This window comes from Mesoplodon mirus, assembly GCF_964341445.2.
Source record: "Mesoplodon mirus genome assembly, chromosome: 12".
Classification (NCBI taxonomy): Eukaryota; Metazoa; Chordata; class Mammalia; order Artiodactyla; family Ziphiidae; genus Mesoplodon; species Mesoplodon mirus.
In genome coordinates, this window is record NC_138988.1 from 92,951,396 (window position 1) to 92,970,516 (window position 19,121).

Here is a 19,121-nt window from a genome sequence, read left to right on the forward strand (position 1 = left end):
TCAGACCATGACAACCTTTCTGGGGACTCTGTTCCTCCATCTTTAGGGAAGGCCCCTGAACTGGCAGGGGGCACCAGCTTCCATCCACATTCAAAGCGTCTTTGTCCTGCTCCGACAACAGTGAAAGTGGTGGGTGACGCAGTAGGTTATATCAGCACCTCGGTCAGTGGAATAGGATGAAACATCCTACAGTAGATCAGAATGGGGCACAGATTAAAAGCTTCCAGAAAGAGGAGTCAAATTCATAGAGACAGAAAGTAGAAAGGTGGTTGCCCGGGGGTGACGTGAGGGGGGATGGGAATTACTGTTTAAGCGGTACAGTTTCAATTTTACCAGACGGAAAGAGTCCTGTGGATGGAAGGTGGGGATGGCTGCACGACACTGTGAATGTACCTAATGCCACTGAACTGTGCACTTAAATGTTAAGATGGTAAATTTCGTGTTATGTGTACTTTACCACAATTAAAAAAATAATTTTTAAAAAGTTGAAGAGGGCCTCCCTGGTGGCGCAGTGGTTGAGAGTCCGCCTGCCGATGCAGGGGATACGGGTTCGTGCCCCGGTCTGGGAGGATCCCATGTGCCGCGGAGCGGCTGGGCCCGTGGGCCATGGCCGCTGGGCCTGCGCGTCCGGAGCCTGTGCTCCGCGGCGGGAGAGGCCACAACAGTGAGAGGCCCGCGTACCGCAAAAAGAAAAAAAAAAAAAAAAAAAAAAAGTTGAAGAAAAAATGCATGAGAATAATGAAGACCAAGAAACATTTATGGAAGCATTCAGAAAGGCCCTGGTTTCTAGTCTAGCTAGTGACTTTTGCCTCTGTCATTGCATTGGGAAATCCTTAAGACACTGGCAAACAGTTTAGCCATTGTTCCTTTCATCGGAGTATGTCAGAAATAAAGTCAAAGGGCTTCACTCACCACTCTCCATTTCTTCCCTTCCAACTCTAACACAGGAGCATGTTTCTTAGGAGGATGAGACTGGGGAGACTTGGGGCCTGGAGTGTGGCTTTTGGTAGGAGATGGAGTTTGTCCTCCGTGAGCCCGGAGGCTGGGATTCTTGTATGTCTTCTGGTCATCTGTAACATGCCGGAGCCCTGGGAAGGTAACACAGACACATTTCCTACATTTTATGCAAAGGGAAATGTCCCTAACTTCTTGTATCAACATGAGGTAAACAGCACAGGTAACGCCATTTTCGTAACAGTAGGGTGTTTTCTCAAGGTCAGCATGCAGAGGCTGAGACCTACATAAGTTTAGAGTTAACAGAAGCCCTGTAAGTATTTTTTAATTTGAGGAACCTCTTTTTTTTTCTTCGTTTGGCTCCACCACACGGGCTGCAGGACTTTAGTTCCCTGACCAGGGATTGAACCCTTGCCCCCTGCAGTGGAAGCCTGGAGTCCTAACCACTGGACTGTCAGGAAGTTCCCCTTGAGGAACCTCTTCTTGAAGGAGACAAGCTAATAGATAAAAATTATGCAAAATGGAAACCCCCTCGCCAGAAAGGATTCCATGATTTACTTCTGTCATAGCTAAATCATTTCCTAGATACAGTCTAAAACGTTAGGGCATTTCAGTAAGCATAGGTCAGAGTATGGAATCGACTTAAGGGTTATGAGTCCATTCCCTTCCTTTGCGGATGAGGGGACAATGCAGCCAGTTGCAGCCAGAGAAGTAGTTAGAAATTTTGGTTCTTAGCTCCCAGCATGGCACACAAGGACACTAATACCATAATTCCTATTACCCATGCAAAGCAAAAATACATCTGCATAAAGTTTTTGGCAACATGAATTTATTAAGTATATGATTAAAAAAATTAACCATTCACAAAGGTAGTTCAATGATATAATTCTCTGACAAGCCCGTACACCTCTGAGGACAGAGGTTCTATTATTTCATTTTTATTTCACTTGTTCTTGATGCCTTGATTGTAGCTGGTGCTGAAGCATCAAGGGCTGAAGTGGTGATACAGTGCAGTGGTCCATTTAGAACCTAGAATCTCTGAGTTCTTTCTGATCCACCCAACAGCCCACTGAGCCCATCTACCTTGAGATGAAGAACACACAGATCTCCATGTAGTAGGGACTGGGATGGAATGATGTATCCATTACCGTGGGCTCTGAGGGATCTGTGTGCCTGAAGCCAGAGGGAGACAGCCTCAAGGTCTGGTTTTCTCACCTTTTGTAATTGCTTCCCCTTGGTTAAGTTGTGCAAATAAAGCTGAGCGTGAAGGAGAGGACTCCTCTCTTCTGCCCTCACTCTCAAAAAGTGGAGGTGGCCCTGGAGGAGGTGGTGGTGGAGGAAGGCCAGGCCCAAGGGAGAGGACAGACAACGCTGATGCAGTTGATGCTACTGGACCCTGTGGGAGAGAGAAGACGGAAAGCACTCTATTGAGATGATATCCTTGCTGAGAGCTGGGATTCTGCCAACATCACTTAGAACCTGTTGTCAATGAGGGAGTGGGGTTCGAGATTCACAAAGGGCACCCAGGGGTATACCTGTGCATCATGGGTCTGTTTGGGAAGACCTGGGACCAAGTGGGGGTTTGCCTTGGGAACACGGAGCATCACATAGCTGTACAGCCCTGTCAGTAGAAACTGCATGTGCCAGATTCACACTACCAATTCAGAGGCAAACAAAGCCATATTCACAGGTTCATGTCCAAAGCTCAGGATATGAATGAAACTGGGCTTTGGCCAATTGATAATCATAAGAAAAAAGAGGTCCAACTAGTAAGAGGATTCTTCTGGGGACACTGGGAATTACAACCACCAATGAGAGAGAGAGAGAGAGAGGAAAAATATTCAGTGGTTAGCTTTATGAGCAGCTAAAGAAAGAGATACTGAAACTCTCTGCAACTCATTTTTCAAGTATGCATGCCTCAAACCGAACGCCAAGTGAGGACCACATGTGACCTGGATGCTTGGCAAACATGAAGGTGATCAGGGTCCAGGATGCTTCTGATGGTTTGGTTCATCTAATGCTGACTGTTAGGAAACTAGAGAAAATTGTATTTTGCCTGAGCAAGACCTATGCTTATTCTCTCCTCTGCTATGTGAAGTGCGATCTTTGTTTTCAATATGACGTTCTAACACATTCAAATGTCAGTAAAAGGTGACAGACAATAGAGGGATTTGTTTCAATGTTTTGAGAGGACCCCATAGACGAAGCTGTCACAGAGCTTAAAACTAGTAGGATAGAAGCACATGTATACAATAACCTTGTGTTATGTACCATTTTACTTTTAAACCCTGAAGTAGAACTGTATGACTATGATAAAGAATGAGAAGTTAATTCAAGTAAAAAAATGGAAACTATAAAAATTGAGAGTGATGAAAATGTGCCTGAGGCTTATATATTTTCAATACCAAATACGATATGTAAAACATAAGTGCTAAATATTAACAAAGACAGCAGATCCTTATTTTCATAAACAACGCAGTATTACAAAGTGTCAATATCAGGAAGTTTTAATCTGTGGTAGTTTTGTTGAAAATAAAAAATCCACACTATTTTCAAAGTACTTATACAATCCCTATTAAGTGTACAATTACCCAGAAAATAAAAGGCTCTTCTCTTACTGAGAATGCACATCTTAAAAACTGAGTAGGCTGGAGGTCTCATCTCCTTGAAATGATCATTTGTGCAATTTTTTTTTGCTTATAAGGAAAAACAGCCTGACCCCATCAGGATTCTTGGGTCAAGTAGAAAATGACTACACAGTTCTTGAGACTGACCAATTTTTTTTTTTTAGCATTTTAAATACTTCCTATTATGTTACTGGGGTGAAATTTGAACATTTGCTCTGAGTCATAAAGTGTAAAATATAAGCTTTGCACATCAAACAATATTCCAGTTCCAGACACTCAGAGCCACGACATATTACTTTTACTCACAAGCACATAATAACTCAAATAGTCAGCGAAGGGCCAGGCTCCTCTCCCACATCTGAAACACTGCAGCTTTAAAGTTCTCCTATTTTGTGGAAAGGGGAGACGACACCGGTTCCCTAGCTCTCAGCACTCATTCTTTATTTATTTATTTATTTTTTTTCTTTTTGCGGTATGCGGGCCTCTCACTGTTGTGGCCTCTCCCGTTGCGGAGCACAGGCTCCGGATGCGCAGGCCCAGCGGCCATGGCTCACGGGCCCAGCCGCTCCGCGGCATATAGGATCCTCCCAGACCGGGGCACGAACCCGTATCCCCTGCATCAGCAGGCGGACTCTCAACCACTGCGCCACCAGGGAGGCCCATCAGCACTCATTCTTTAATGGCTCTCTCCAAGACAGAAACCAATAAGACACATTCAACTTCTTGGAACTCTGATACATTCAGATGGCTGACCCAGGAACACCGAACAAAGGATTTACTGCAACAAGTGTTGACTCTAAAAGCCAAAAAAAAAAGGAGAACTCAGGACCAGCTGAAACTCTGCCATTGGCTTATCCGTTGTGCGTTCTGGCTCATTCCTGCATCGGCCCCAGTGAGAGCACACGCCTGGGCTCTAGTTTCTGGGTGACTTGACAAGCAGTGCTCAGGGGCTTTACTGTACACAGTGTCCTTGAGAGCAAACTCAGAGAGTCCCTTACCAGGCGCTCATGGGCTGCGCCTTATGATGAACTTATCTTCGCCCCCTCTTCTCCTCCTGCAGGCAGGTGGGACCAGAGCTTTCTGCGTTCTCACGTGCCTGGTATGAGCGGCAGCCGCGTCGACTGGAATCACAGCCCGACACTGTCTTCACGTACTCCGGTGAAACAGAGGGGAGAGGGGAAGGGAAGGGAAGGGAGCCAAGAATTCTGGAGAAGCTCGTACACGCCAGGCACTGGTTGTTTCCACTCATCTAACAGATACTTAATGCTCGGTGTAGGACAGGCTCTATGCCAAGGGGTTCCCAAAGTTGTCCGAACATCAGAATCATCTGGGGATCTGTTAGAAGTTCCCAAGCCTAGGCCACATGGCAGGAACACCCGGGGGAGGCGGCACATGGGCATTTTCTGAAGCTCCCTATAGGTGATTCCAATGTGCACACAAGTTTGGGAACAACCACTGCACGCTCTGTGCTGAGATTCATCTTAGTCGTCACAACCACATTACTAGGATTGAAATCCCCCCTCACAGAAAAAAAAGCAGGAAGTCAGGAAGTATGACCCAATATTAAATGGCCAGTAAATGGCAGGGACATAATTCAAGCACATATCTGCTTGATTCTAAAGTCTTCTTCAGGGAAATCCTTTATGCTGTATTCAGACGTAAAAAAAAAAAAAAAAGTCACTAGTCAAATTAACCAGAGGTATGGGCGACCCTACACATACGTAGTGTTGCTCTTGGGCCTCTGGCTTAAATATACATGGAGTGTTGGGAGGCGGTGTAATAATTTAATTTTTATCTCCACTACTCCTTGCCCCCTCCCTCTAATGCCTTAGCAGCTGACTGGGCTCCTATGGCCAACTCTGGAGCCAGGCTCGATCCCATGGGGATATAAGTCTTGAGTACTGACATGCCATCTCAGCATCAAGTCACCCTCGATGCTAGTTTGTTCTGACTCTGTGCCCGTGTTCTAGCAACTGGACTCTTGCCTTATTCACTTTTCCTGAGTACCCACTGGTGCCAGTTATGGGGTACTTACACCCAAATCTCAGTTTCCTGCCTAGTGTCCAACTTGTTCTGGAATGGGGACTTGCCCCCCCCCCCTCCGGGGGGACTGGAGATTTAAGGGCATTGTCTCTGGGTGTGATTTATTCTTAGATAAAAATCTCATGGCAGAGGTAATGCACCAGGTTGTCTAGACTGAATGAGAAGTAGTGGGTCAGATCAAGCCTACAACCTCGGCTGCCTGTTGAGGGATCTGCTGCTTCTTATTCTCAATGGGATATGGGCCCTGTGGGAAGACTAGCTAAGAGGGGAAAGGAGCACTGGCAAGGGGGCAGATCTGGCCCAGCTCACACTGTGAGTTAAGGCCGTGTAGGGATACAGATGGAAACTTCCAGTGGGCAACTTTGTCTCTGAGCCTGCACCAGGAACCTGAGAGGGTCCTGGGAGAGTCACAGGGGATAACCTTTAATTAGGTTACAGGCTGCATTCATTTCCTGGAATACAGGCTATGGGGTCAGAACTACACATACAGAATAAAAGACACTTAATAAAAGACGCCGTTCCCTTACAAATTATCTGAGTATTTCCGGTCCTTCTAAAAGAACCCTTAATAAAACAATCTTTTTTTTTTTTTGGCGGTACGCGGGCCTTTCACTGTTGTGGCCTCTCCCGTTGCGGAGCACAGGCTCCGGACGCGCAGGCTCAGCGGCCATGGCTCATGGGCCCAGCTGCTCCGCGGCATGTGGGATCTTCCCGGACTGGGGCACGAATCCATGTCCCCTGCATCGGTAGGCAGACTCTCAACCACTGCGCCACCAGGGAAGCCCAATAAAACAATCTTTTATGGTGTGTTTTACCGTAACAATTTTACTTCTACAGTGTAGAATTACACTTCTAAAAACTCAGGACCTACAGAATTATGATATCCTGTGACTTGCACAAGGTCACACAGACTGGAAAGTAAAGGTGAGGTGAGGGCCGAAATGAAGGAAGTCGAAGGGGGAAAGGCTTAACCTGAGTGAAGGAGCAGCGATCCCCACACAGCTGCTTTTTAAAGACGCTACCTTATCCTGACGAAATGAGTCTGAAGTATCTTAGACCCCAAACTGGAAACAACTGAAAAACACATTTTATTAAAGCCACTGTAACAATGGTTTCCAACTTAAAAAAAAAAGAAGGCCATTTATGATTTTAAGTGGCCATATTTAGGGTGCAAGCGTTCACTTATGTTGTAAGAACACAGCACAAAACCTAAAAATGCTGCTTTTGAAAGCTCTATTAAGATTAATTTTGAGAGCAGATGTTTGATTATTTACTTTTTTTTTTTTTTGGAGTCGGGGTAGAGGCGGCACAAAGACTTTTTAAAACGTCTGCAAATCCCTTTCTCTAAATTAATTTCAACTGTCCTGGGAACAGCCGCTTCCTCTGCCTTTAAATATATGAACTGTAACTATGAAATAATGAAACCATTGTATGTGGCATGTGGAAAGCTCATAATGTTTTGGTTATATATACTATATATATAAAATTCTATAACTGTGTTACATGGAATATATTTATGTACTAATGTGCATCAGAATTTTTTCCATTAAATGTCACTTGAAATAATTACCTATCATTTTATAACTTTGGAATTTAGGTTTTATTCTGAAAGGGAAACTATTTCTAGTTCTTAAACAAATCTCCACATTGTTTTGACACATGTAATTAACAACCACTTCTATCTCCCACAGCCCATACCACTGTCTTAGTTATCCAGTTAATTCAGCTACAGTCTAGCTTTGGATCTAAATAATCTGCAAAAGGGACTCCAATTCTCCATTTTGTTGGGTCTGTTGAAAGTAAGACTAATAGACTACTTTTAGATGGAGGTTTTATGTCTTTGTGACAAAATTAAGCAAAAAAGTGAAACACAGCTGTTTAGGCAAAAAAAAAAAAAAAAATCAGCTACAAAGAAAAGTTTTCCATCTAAGATTTTCTGTTTAAGAGTTACATTTTTTGGGAATTTTCAACTTTCACCTTTTAAAGTCTAAGATTTTTCAAATTCAGCAATAGGGGTAGCAGATGATTTGGTCTAAATAGAACCTCTTTAATAGACTGAAAGTCAATTAGAATAAGTAGGCTCGTTTGTCCATTCCACATTTGCCTAGAGCTACCTTGCAAGGAACTGGGTATATGATGAATAAGTAGGCATATGTCTTGTTTGTTAAGAAACTCATAATCTAGTGGGAGTGTCGAGTGCACAAAATAGTAGTTGCAGATGCAGTTTGATATGTGTCGTGTGTCACGTGAACAGGAACGCTGGGAGCACAGAGGGTGTGGCCAGCTCTCCTCAGGACAGTGGGGTCGGGAGAGCCAGAGAATGACTTAGGCTGGGGCCACACCATCGAATGCTCTGTAGAGGACACAGGTCTTATAAGGAGAGACTGAGGGAGAAATGTATATACACATAACATTAATCTCCAACTTTAAGAACAGGCCTGGCAACCTGCGTCTTGGTGTGTGTTTTTCCCAATTTCTTAAAAGGCAGAGACCAAGAAAATCAAAATCACCCTTGTGACAGTCTCTTGGAACAGATGGATTCTGTCCCTCACAGCAGAGCTTTTGTTATGATGTTTCTTCTATAAAACTAGTTTAGTGATAGTAATATTTTGAGCCACCGTCTTTAAGTATTTGTGGAGATCATAGATAAAGCTACAAAATGAAACAGCTGACATGCAGTGGCACTGTTCATGGGTTTCCTGCCCACCCCCCATCCTTTCCCTATGGCCACCTCCTCAATTCCCCTTCACGCACACACACAGATGGCTGTCTTCAGTTTCTTGGTCAGGTTCTCTCTTTTGCTGTCCATCTCAGGGACACCCTGGTCCATTAAACACCTGGCTTACACTTAATGCTTTCTAGGTACATTACATGTGCCCAATTACACACTTTATAAGTGTTTAGGGACTTCCCTGGTGGGACAGTGGTTAAGAATCTGCCTGCCAATGCAGGGGACACGGGTTTGATCCCTAGTCCAGGAAGATCCCACATGCCGTGGAGCAACTAAGCCCGTGCACCGCAACTACTGAGCCTGCGCTCTAGAGCCTGCGAGCCACAACTACTGAAGCCCACACGCCTAGAGTCCATGCTCCGCAACAAGAGAAGCCACTGCACCGCAACAAAGAGTAGTCTCTGCTTGCCACAACTACAGAAAGCTTGCATGCAGCAAAAAAGACCCAACGCAGCCGAAGATAAATGAATGAATGAATGAATGAATGAATGAATGAATAAATAAATAAACAAATAAAGCGTTTAAAAATCACGAAGCCATTTCAGTCACAAATACACTTAGACTTATTACTTTAACCTGCTAAAACTATAGGACTTCACAGTGTTTTACAACTGAGCCTTTTGCCAATGCTGTTTATTAGTTTTTCTAAAGATGAAGAATCTCAAATGATCTTAATGTAACACGGCATATAAATAGGATAATGATAAACCTCTCACATACCACAAAAGAAGGGAGGGATTAAAAGGAACTACAGTTTCAGAACTAAAGACTAACTTTCTACATACATAAACTAGTTTTCATAGCAGTAAAAATACTTCACAAATTCATGGTTTAGGCTTTGTTTACATTTTAGATATCAAAACTAGTTTCTATTTTCTGAAAGGTGTACTTAGATCAAGAACTTGGTGAAATTGATACATTTCCAAATTTGTCAATTTCTGTAAGTACATACAAATTTTACATTCATATTTATATCACACTTTTATTGGCAGACAACCATTTTCAAGAAAAAAGATTGCACATAAACGAACAGATAATCATCCTGTACAACATGAGTATAAACCAAAGTGAATTTGTGACTTTAATCTCTGTTCTCTTATTTTTATCACTTCTTATAATTTTTAGATTTCTGCCAATGAAAACAAAGTTTCTGGGGGCCTTTCCAAGAAAACAGAATTGTTAAAAAATATTACAATGAAGAGCTATATAATATTTTAAGCATATGTTTATTAATAATTTTTAAAAAGTCAATTTAGGGAATATTTCCTATTTCATCTATGGTAACAGAATACTACTCAAATTTCAAGTTTCCATAAAAATACCAAGGGTACTTATATACCGTCAAAATAAAAAGATGGTCCCACAATTATGAAGGAAATGTAAGGCCCATTTTTTTTTGTTTGTTTGTTTGTTTTTGTAAGGCCCATTTTGATCACTTTTCTTCAGAGGCAAGACACCAAACTCCCTTAGCCCAAGATAGAGGTACAACAGGAAAGGTAATGAAAAACCCAAATCTCATGGTCTCGCCAATAACTTCTGATGGTTTCCTCATCCCCATTCTCCCCACCCTCCTGGGGTCTCTGTATGTTATTCCTTTGATAATCTGGAGATGTGAAATATGGCGGTAGATGAAGAAAGAACAAGAAACAAAGTCCCTTCAGAGAAGGAAAAACAGCTTTAAATTGGAAAACAGCCTGAGAATACTTTACACAGTCTATATCAGTTTGTGGAAACCAGTAACTTAGTGTTTTTATGCTTATTGTTTCCTAATTTATAGATCTGGATGTGGCCCTTCAAAAAACATAGGTGGTGATTCCTGTTTTACATGCCCAAAGCAGAGATGTCTGATAAAAGCAGACCAAGCCCTCAGAGCAGATTCCAGAGAATATGTTGAACACAATCTAATTTGCTCAAGTGACCCAGCTATTTTGCATAAATTGTCTTCATAAGTAGCTTTAATGATTGGTTTGGCCATTTTTTTGCTATTGCTCTGTGGACCAAACCTGGGATTCCCAGATTGTTTTTTCTTCTTGTCTGCCAGCATTGGCAGCTTGAAAATGTAATTTCTCATAAAAAAGGAAAGATAAAATTAAATTTTCCATGGGAAAAATTTCCAGAGTTAAAGATAGCAGAATATACCCATCAAAGGGACAAACTATAGATAGCCAACAGTTGTAAGACCAAGAGTGATGTGTGGCTTGAATTATCTGGACTGTGACTTCATTTGACCAGCAAAGCCTAGATCTGAACTATCACTGAATTAAAGTTTCTGTTTTGCTTTTGGATTTTAGGATCATAGAGAAAGAACTGTATTTCTTAAATTATCCATACTTGGTAAACGGCAGAGGTGGGGAGTGAGGCAAAATGATAGCTGTTATAAAGATGATTTACATTTGGCTCTGTATTATTTACATTATTTACTTAGGAAAAAATAAAAAAATAGAAGCATCAGCATCTCCTGAGGTTTATAGCTGAGGTGCACTAAAGACAAAGTAACTTTTGCCTCAATTTCAGTTCCAAATTTTGCAGGAAAGGTCTGGGAAAGCGTCTGTGATGAGCTCAGCGTGTATCAAGGGTGCAACCTGGACCAATGAATCTGGACGTAGCTCTATGTTATATTCTATGAAGGGTTTGTTTGACCTTTAGAAGACAATCTGCACCTTCTCTTCTTAAGAAAACCTTTTTACTTAATCTAATATTAGCTTGTATTTCCTGCGTTTATACCAAATGGGAATTAGGGGCATGCAGATGGCAAGGGACAAGTGCAGGGAAGGCATTTGCCATTGCCTGTAAGAAAATGCACTGTACATTTCCATTACCATCATTTGATATAAGAAATAAAGGAACAGTATTTACGTGGCTCTTAAACAATGAACACAATCTGTAGTTAGTGGAATAAGCCTCTGGAAATTCCACTGTGAAGAAACGCAATTACCAATTACTGTGTTCAATTTAGCAAAAGTGTTTGGACATTGTCTTTACTTAAGGCCCTGTACCAGTCACTGCTACAGATCCCATGCAGAATGAGAGAGAACCCTGCTTTCAACGAGCTCACAGCCTCAGAGGAGAGAAAAGACACTTCCATTCTCCCTGACAGCAGGCAACTGGCTCTTAGCCTTCATGTTTCTGCTCAGGTTGTGCCTTTGTTTTTGGAAGGCTCTTCCCCAATTTACTATCTGGAAAACTCTTACATACCCTTCAAGGCTCAACTCAAAGTCCTCTTCTTTTTGTAGGTTTTCTGGAACTCTCCTGAGAGGAAATTAGGAAATTTTCTGTTTCTCTATTGCAAGGGCTCATTAGGAACAACCTTATTATGATACTTCACATTATATCGTAATTATTTGTCTGTGAATTTGGGTTTGGTCACGTCTTGAGCCCGAGCTCTGAAGAGCCACTCATTCATCTTAATGTCACCAGTAATGCACCCAGTGCCTGAAACGTGGTAGGTGCTTCATAAATAGTTACCGAAATGAATAAGTAACTGCTTTATAAGCTAGAAAGTGCTAAGCATCATAAAAGAAGTACAGATTCTAAGAAGTACTACAGAGGTTCTGTGGAGGAAAAGGATAACTTCCAGCTTGGAAGGGCATGGTAATAAGCAAGGGAGGTCAGAGAGGCTTCTGGGAGAGAAGACCATTTGAAATAGACCTTGAAGGATGGATGAGTCAGATTTGACACAGGGAAGCAAGAGGAAGGGGATTCCAGGAGGAGGGTACATGAACATTGTCATTACAACAAATAAATGCAACTGAATTGTTAGCAATCACACAAGAACTTACAGATCCACGTAAGTACTGTCTTTCAAAGCATTAGCTTCTGATGCGACACACTTGTTTAATAAAAAAAACTACCAGTATTCAAAACTTTCTTTGAGGACTGCCTTCAGACCTGTTTACAAAAACACACATAGCAAGAAATCACTCATGCCTTTGTATTCTGCTCTTTTTGACTGAAAAGAGTATTACTTGAATTAATCCTTCTCCAAAGAGGGTCTCAATGGCTTTTGGCCATTTGAAAAGATAAAATTCACTTGTAAAGAAGGAAGACTTGCTATCATTTAGTATCCTAAAAAGGATGGGCCCAAAATTTCAATTGCCATTGCCTTGCTCACTGGAGGTGGGGAGGGACAAGGAGGTGGATAAAGCCATACAGCCCTGGCAGCAATTACTGGGAGGTCCAGCCTCAGGCAGTGGAGGCTTTGAGGCATTCCCCAGGGAGTTAAGAGGTTGGACCCAGAGGCGTGGCACCTCAGGGATGAATGAAAACTCGGGGTGGAGGGGTGGCGGTGGGGCATTGTGGCTCCCTCTGGGCTGGGACTGACCGCCGAGTTCAAAGTCTCCTCCTATCCAGGCACCCCAGCTCTGCTCTGGGGAGCACCTCTGCCTGCACCTTTAAACCACAGCCTCCTGACTTTCCTAAGAGGGGTTGGAAGAGAGAGTAGTTAACAGGACACCCCCAATTACACCACTGCCTTCAACACTACGCCTTAAAGAATTTTAAATGAACACACCTTAATTAAAATATTCTCAAGGTGATGGTTTAAATAAATTAGGAACATTTATTAACTTGCTGGCCTCCAGGTTTAGGGAGTTTGAGTTCTTTGTTATAAAAAAGTCCTAGTAAATAAAATAATCTTCATCATTAAATTAGGCAGTTTTAAAAGCCACTACTGTGTGATTTACAGAGAGAATACTCTAAAAACATTTATGTATTCTTATCAACTAGCAATAAAACTCAAAGCTATTTATGAGATAATAAAAATAGTCCTAAATAGGGCCTCCCTGGTGGCGCAGTGGTTGAGAGTCCGCCTGCCGGTGCAGGGGATGCGGGTTCGTGCCCCGGTCTGGGAGGATCCCACATGCTGCGGAGCGGCTGGGCCTGTGAGCCATGGCCGCTGAGCCTGCGCGTCCGGAGCCTGTGCTCCGCAACGGGAGAGGCCACAACAGTGGGAGGCCCGCGTACCGCAAAAAAAAAAAAAAAAAAAAAAAAAAAAAAAAAAAAAATAGTCCTAAATATAGAAAGCTTGCTTACAGCTTCATAGTACACCTAACTCTAAACTACTGTGTATGAAATTGTAGATATTTATTTCTGACCTACACTTACTCTACTGAAGATGTAGCAAAGGTAAAAATAAAACCCACAAATAACCCCCAAACTTCAAAAGGCAGAAATTGAAGCTATAAGCAATAATCCATCAAGTCAGACACCTGGTCCGTAAGTAATGAAGAGATCATTACACAAAATCTTTTTGTTCCATAATTCTGTAAAACTGCATCTACCTCCAGCCCTTCAGAAATTGCATTCTAAAGGTCAATAAGATAGATGTTGGCAGCCCTTTTCTAACCTCACCCTCCCCAGATCGTCACAGCTGATCAGCCAACCCAGTGTTTCTAGAGCTGTGAGACCCTCGGCTCTTACGTCCCCTCCTCTTTCTTGTCTTTGTCTCTTTGATTGATTTATTCCATTCTTAAGTAACAGTGTCCCCCCAGGTTTTAGCCTTCATCATATTCTCTTTTTTCTATCTTCTCTTCTGTTTAACTATCATCTCTAGGTCTCCCCCTTCAGTGAACTTCAGACCTGCATTTCACCTGCCTGCTCCACCGCCCCATCTAGATGGATATCTCACCTGTGCCTCACATGCAACATGGTGAAAACTCAGGTGAATATTTTTCTTGCTTCTCTACCAGCTCCTCCTGTTGATATCCCTATTTTTATTGATGTTACTATTATTCTCCCAGACTTCCAGATTGGAAACTTTGTTTAGATTTGATTTCTCTCTCTCTTTTTGTCCTCCAACTCAGTGTCCATTTCATCTCTTGCATTCCATTGCCATTGCCACACTCAAGGTCACATACTCATTATCTCATCCTTGGCATCCACTAAAGTCTCCTAACATGTATTAGGGCCTCTAGTCTCTTCCCTTTTCCATTTATCCTCAACAATTACTAGATCATTATTTATAGTGAGTAACTTTCTGCTTAAAAACCTATGGTGTACCCCTATGTTCAATGCACCATTATTTACAATAGCCAAGATATGGAAGCAACCTAAGTGTCCATCAACAGGTGAATGGGTAAAGAAGATGTGGTAAGAAGAAGATATCAAGTATATACGATGGAATATTACTTAGCCATAAAAAATGAAATCTTGGGACTTCCCTGGTGGTCCGGTGGGTAAGACTCCACACTCCCAAGGCAGGGGGTCCAGGTTCGATCCCTGGTCGGGGAACTAGATCCCACATGCATGCCACAACTAAGACCTGGCACAGCCAAAATAAATAATAAATAAATAAATATTTAAAAAATGAAATCTTGCCATTTGTGACAACATGGATGGATCTAGAGGGTATTATGCTAAGTGAAATAAGTTAGAGTAAGAAAAATACCATATGATCTCACTTATATGTGGAATCTAAAAAACCAACCAAACGAACATACAAAACAAAATGAAACAGACTTATAGATACAGAGAAAAAAACGGGTAGTTGCCAGAGGGGAGGGGGATAGTGGTAGGCAAAATAAGTGAAGAGGGTTAAGAGGTACAAACTTACTTATAAAATAAATAAGCCACAGGGATGTGATATGCAGCACAAGAAATATGGTTAATAATATTGTAATAACTTTAGGAAATGATAGTTACTAGACTTATTGTGGTGAACATTTCATAATGTATGCAAAGGTCAAATCACTATGTAATACACCTGAAATTACCATAATATTGTACATCAACTTTATTTCAATTAAAAAAAAAAAGCCTGTGGGGAAGGAAAAAACCCTGCACACCACATATGGACCCATCTTCTTAGGATAACACATAAGGATTCCACCATATGGCCCCAATTTGCCTTTCTGGCCTCATCTCTTGCCATGTTCAGCTCTGCAAAACTAACAGCTTTTCTCTCGAAGTACTTAGTTCATGTCCTTTGTGCCCAATTCTCTGCTGAATTCTCTGCTAAGAACTGCCCTTTCCTTTACTGTCTGCCTAGGGAACTCCTACTGTCCTTCAAGACCCAAATCAGTACACCTGAAACTAATATAATATTATAAATCGACCACACTTCAATAAAAACAAAACAAAACCAAAAACCATAACAAAACAAAACAAGACTCATATCAAGTGTAGCCCTTTGTTGCCCTTCCTGCCCACCCAGAAGTCTAATTAGCAAGGTTTATTTTCCAACATGGCCTTGTATTGTTATTTATTTTTTTTGCATTGTAATTAAAACCTGCTGCTTGATGGCAGAAACTGTAGCATTAATACAATGTCTGGTGTGTGCTTTGTACAAGGTGGGTATCCAATAAATGGTTATTAAGTAAATGAATTACTAAACAAATGAATGAGTAAAAACTAATGGTCTTCCTTGAGTCTCCCACAAATTGGACTCCTTTGGTCCTGCATGACTATACTAGAGCAGTGCTTTTCAAATTTTAATATGCATATAAATCACCTGGGGAAATCTTGTTAAAATGCAGGTTCTGATTCAGGAGGTCTGGGGTGATGTTTGAGATTCTGCGTTTCTAACAAGTTTCCAGATTGCTGCTGGCCCAAGAACCACACTCTACTACAGGATCGGGTATTCCTTCCATGTCTTCCTGGTCTATGTAAGCATCGTGCTTTTGCTTACCTCTAGCATGCTATTCACCCTATTCTATCACGTTGTATCCTTTTCATGTTCTTCAGCTAGAATGTAAGTTTCTGTGGACAGGAATTGTGTCTACTGTGTCACGTACCCATCTTTGTATTCTCAGCACCTTGCTGAGAAGCTGGTGCATAGAAGGTGGGCGCCTAAGCAACGTTTGTTTAATTTCTGTAGTCTCTTTCAGGCTGAACTCAGAGCTGTTTCCAACCTAACTTCATTATCTGTGTGTTTAGAGCTCCTTTGTTAGTCAACGACACCCCTAACTCCCTCTGAGCAGTCTGGATCTCTTCCAGAGGAGAACGAAAGGAACTGGCTACCCAAAGCCCCCAAAGGGAGCTAAAAACCCAGGAGTGATGACTAGACTGACCACCGATATGGCCAGGTAGACTGGAGAGACCCACTCTCCGTAGACCCATAGAGGTATTCAGTGAGCTTGTGGTCTAGACAAACAACACACCAGCTGAGGTTTCACCTATTCACCTTGATTAATAAACTTAAGGCACAGGTTTGGTACAAGTTCTAAATGAAAATTTTGATATAAAAGATTGAGGACAGTTTTTGCTTGTAAAAATCAAGAGGAAACCAGAGAGGCCAGAAGACTTGAAAACTTACGAGACATACATATTTAATCATGTGCTACAGAGTCTACATTATTTATGAGTCAGGATACCCTCTGGCTGTGTTTTAATTTGATCACCAGCAAACTGTTAAACTTTTGCTTTGTTAATGGACATTCGGCCTTTACATTGAGAAACAGGCTGAAAAGAAATATCTACCTGGAGGAAAAGGAGTGATCATAGTGTCCTGCTTTGAGAAAAATCAAACCCCGCCTTGTCTATAATTGTGACCACTCCCAGTGATTTCATTTACTGGAGGTTCAGGGGAGGTTAGGATGGATGACAACTGGTGTATATATTTTAAAAGTCCACATTATCAGTAGAAAGAATTACATCACCACAACATAAGACTTCATACACATCCATGTGTAGTTTTATTCTATTCTACAAATAATTATACCCTGGCTGTTCTCAAAAGTAATTTGGAAAGACACATAAAAGGACAAAAATATGTGAACAAATTTCACACCAGAAAGTTAAGAAAACAACCACACTGTATCCTATTCATAGAACTATCTTCATGACCTTTTCCTGGCCAGATCTACAGAGAACAGAATAAAAGTTGGAATGCTGATCTGGACAATTCATAAAAAGGATCAGTTATTGCGGTCATTGTAAGCGTAAAGATCAGGCCTCTGTCTTTCAGCTTAAGTTATCTGATTTGCAGGAACTGCCAACGAATATTACAAATCTGACCAACTGCGAGGGATGATAAATAATAGTGTCTCTATTGGGTTCCTGCCAAGAGATCAATTTATTCAACAAAGTGCACTTGAAACCCAGGGCTGAGGAAACTATGTAAATTAATATGGAAAAGGGTTCCGAATAATTAAACTAACTGAAAACTGCAAGTCATTTCTGGTACAGAGTCTTTCCAGTCCATGGTCATGTGAAAAAAAAGCTGACAGAATGAGAAGATTCCATTTACCACAGTAAATGTAACAAGAAATTCCAGATAGATTACTCCACAGCTGCTTCCTCCCCAAAAACGAACCCACCCCGACGCCAGCACACTTGTGCACACACACGGACCCTCTCTCCAATCACTGTCCTGAAAAATTGCTGGCCTCAAAGATGTACATTTTGTGGAACAACTGAAGGGCACAACAGTTGCCTGGCGCAGCTGCAGTCTGAACACAAAGGCTAGGAGGTGGGAACAGCAAGTTCAGTTCCAACAGTTAACTCAAGGGAAAGAGCATTGCTCAGAGCAACGCGAGCTTGGAAACTCAGTCTAGAGCGGCATGCTGTTGGTCACTAACACCCCATAGAGCTCAAATCTCAAAATCCAATTTGAAAATAGAAGAAAACAACAGTTACTCAAAATACTTGAGATGTTAAGTCGCCATAAGCTTTTTGACTTTGTCCATTGAGATGGAATGCATTTCTTAAAACTTCTGAATATTGTAGTGACAATGAATGCCAACACCCCGCCTTTCTGCATACGTTTTGCAGACTTGTGATAAGTGGGCAAATAAATGAAATGATTTTTATTTATTTTTTCCTCCCTAAAGCTATTTGATCAGATAATTCTAATAGCCTTTTCCGTCTTCTTTGCAGTAACGCTGTGATACTGGCTGTAATTGTTTATGAGTTGTTTTGCTGGTATGTCAACAGGCCATAGTAAATGAGAAGAAATCAGTTTGATTTATTCTGGGGATTATGTTTTGGAATCTTTCATATAGTTTTTACTAACTTAGATTTAAAATGAAAAACTAAAATTTTTATAATATACTTTGTAATAGTTTTTTTTAATCCCAGACTTTAGAAGATGATAAAAATATTAGGAAATATATTTCTATGCATATATCTTAAAGTTTGTCAAAAGATTTTGTATATATGATGTTATCACTGAGCCAACATTTTCTTACATAATCATTCCTCACTTTTAATATCTGGCCAAAACTTGATCATACTACTTTTCCATGAAAGAAGTGAAGTAGATGCTCTGCTGTATAACGATTACCATTTTAAATAGAATTTGCCCATATCCTAACATGTGCTCAATAAATAATAGCTGTCATTATTATCATGGCAATCCATACCTCCTAATGTATGCTGTGAGGATTATATTTTATATAAATAAATAAATATTTATATTTATATACATTTATGTTTTATAACATGTTTTTCAAAATGTGGGATGTGACCCATTAGTGGATCATGAAATCCATTTAGCAGGTCTCAGCCAGGATTTTATTAAAAAATGAAGTAAAACACAAAAGAAAATATCTGAATGCATTCCAGGTGGTGAAAGAAAGTATTGTTTTGTGAAACTTGTTTTAGTATTGTGAGAAGGGTGTGTGTGTGTGTAAAATATATTTCTTACTATGGGTTGCCTTTAGAAGTTTCAAACTCATTGTGACAAAGCATATATTTCTAACGAACGTGATGAAAAGACAGGTGTTAGAGCAAAGGAAAACAACTACATTTATCTGTAATAATCAATCCTTCTTTTTTATATTCAAAACATAATTACTCAGCTTTGTACATTGCATTAAAGGTATTCAAAC

At 41.1% G+C, this 19,121-nt stretch overlaps 1 protein-coding gene across 2 annotated transcripts in view; it reads right to left on the reverse strand.

The window, feature by feature from the left end:
* CAP2 (cyclase associated actin cytoskeleton regulatory protein 2) overlaps positions 1 to 19,121 on the reverse strand; it is a 138,034-nt gene that overhangs the window by 9,928 nt on the left and 108,985 nt on the right. For both annotated transcript variants that reach the window (XM_082638459.1, XM_082638460.1), the window contains 2 exons: positions 2,170 to 2,350; positions 913 to 1,088 (listed from right to left, as the gene is read on the reverse strand). In XM_082638459.1, coding sequence (XP_082494585.1) covers positions 913 to 1,088; positions 2,170 to 2,350 — 357 coding nt within the window. The remainder of the gene's footprint in view (positions 1 to 912; positions 1,089 to 2,169; positions 2,351 to 19,121) is intronic.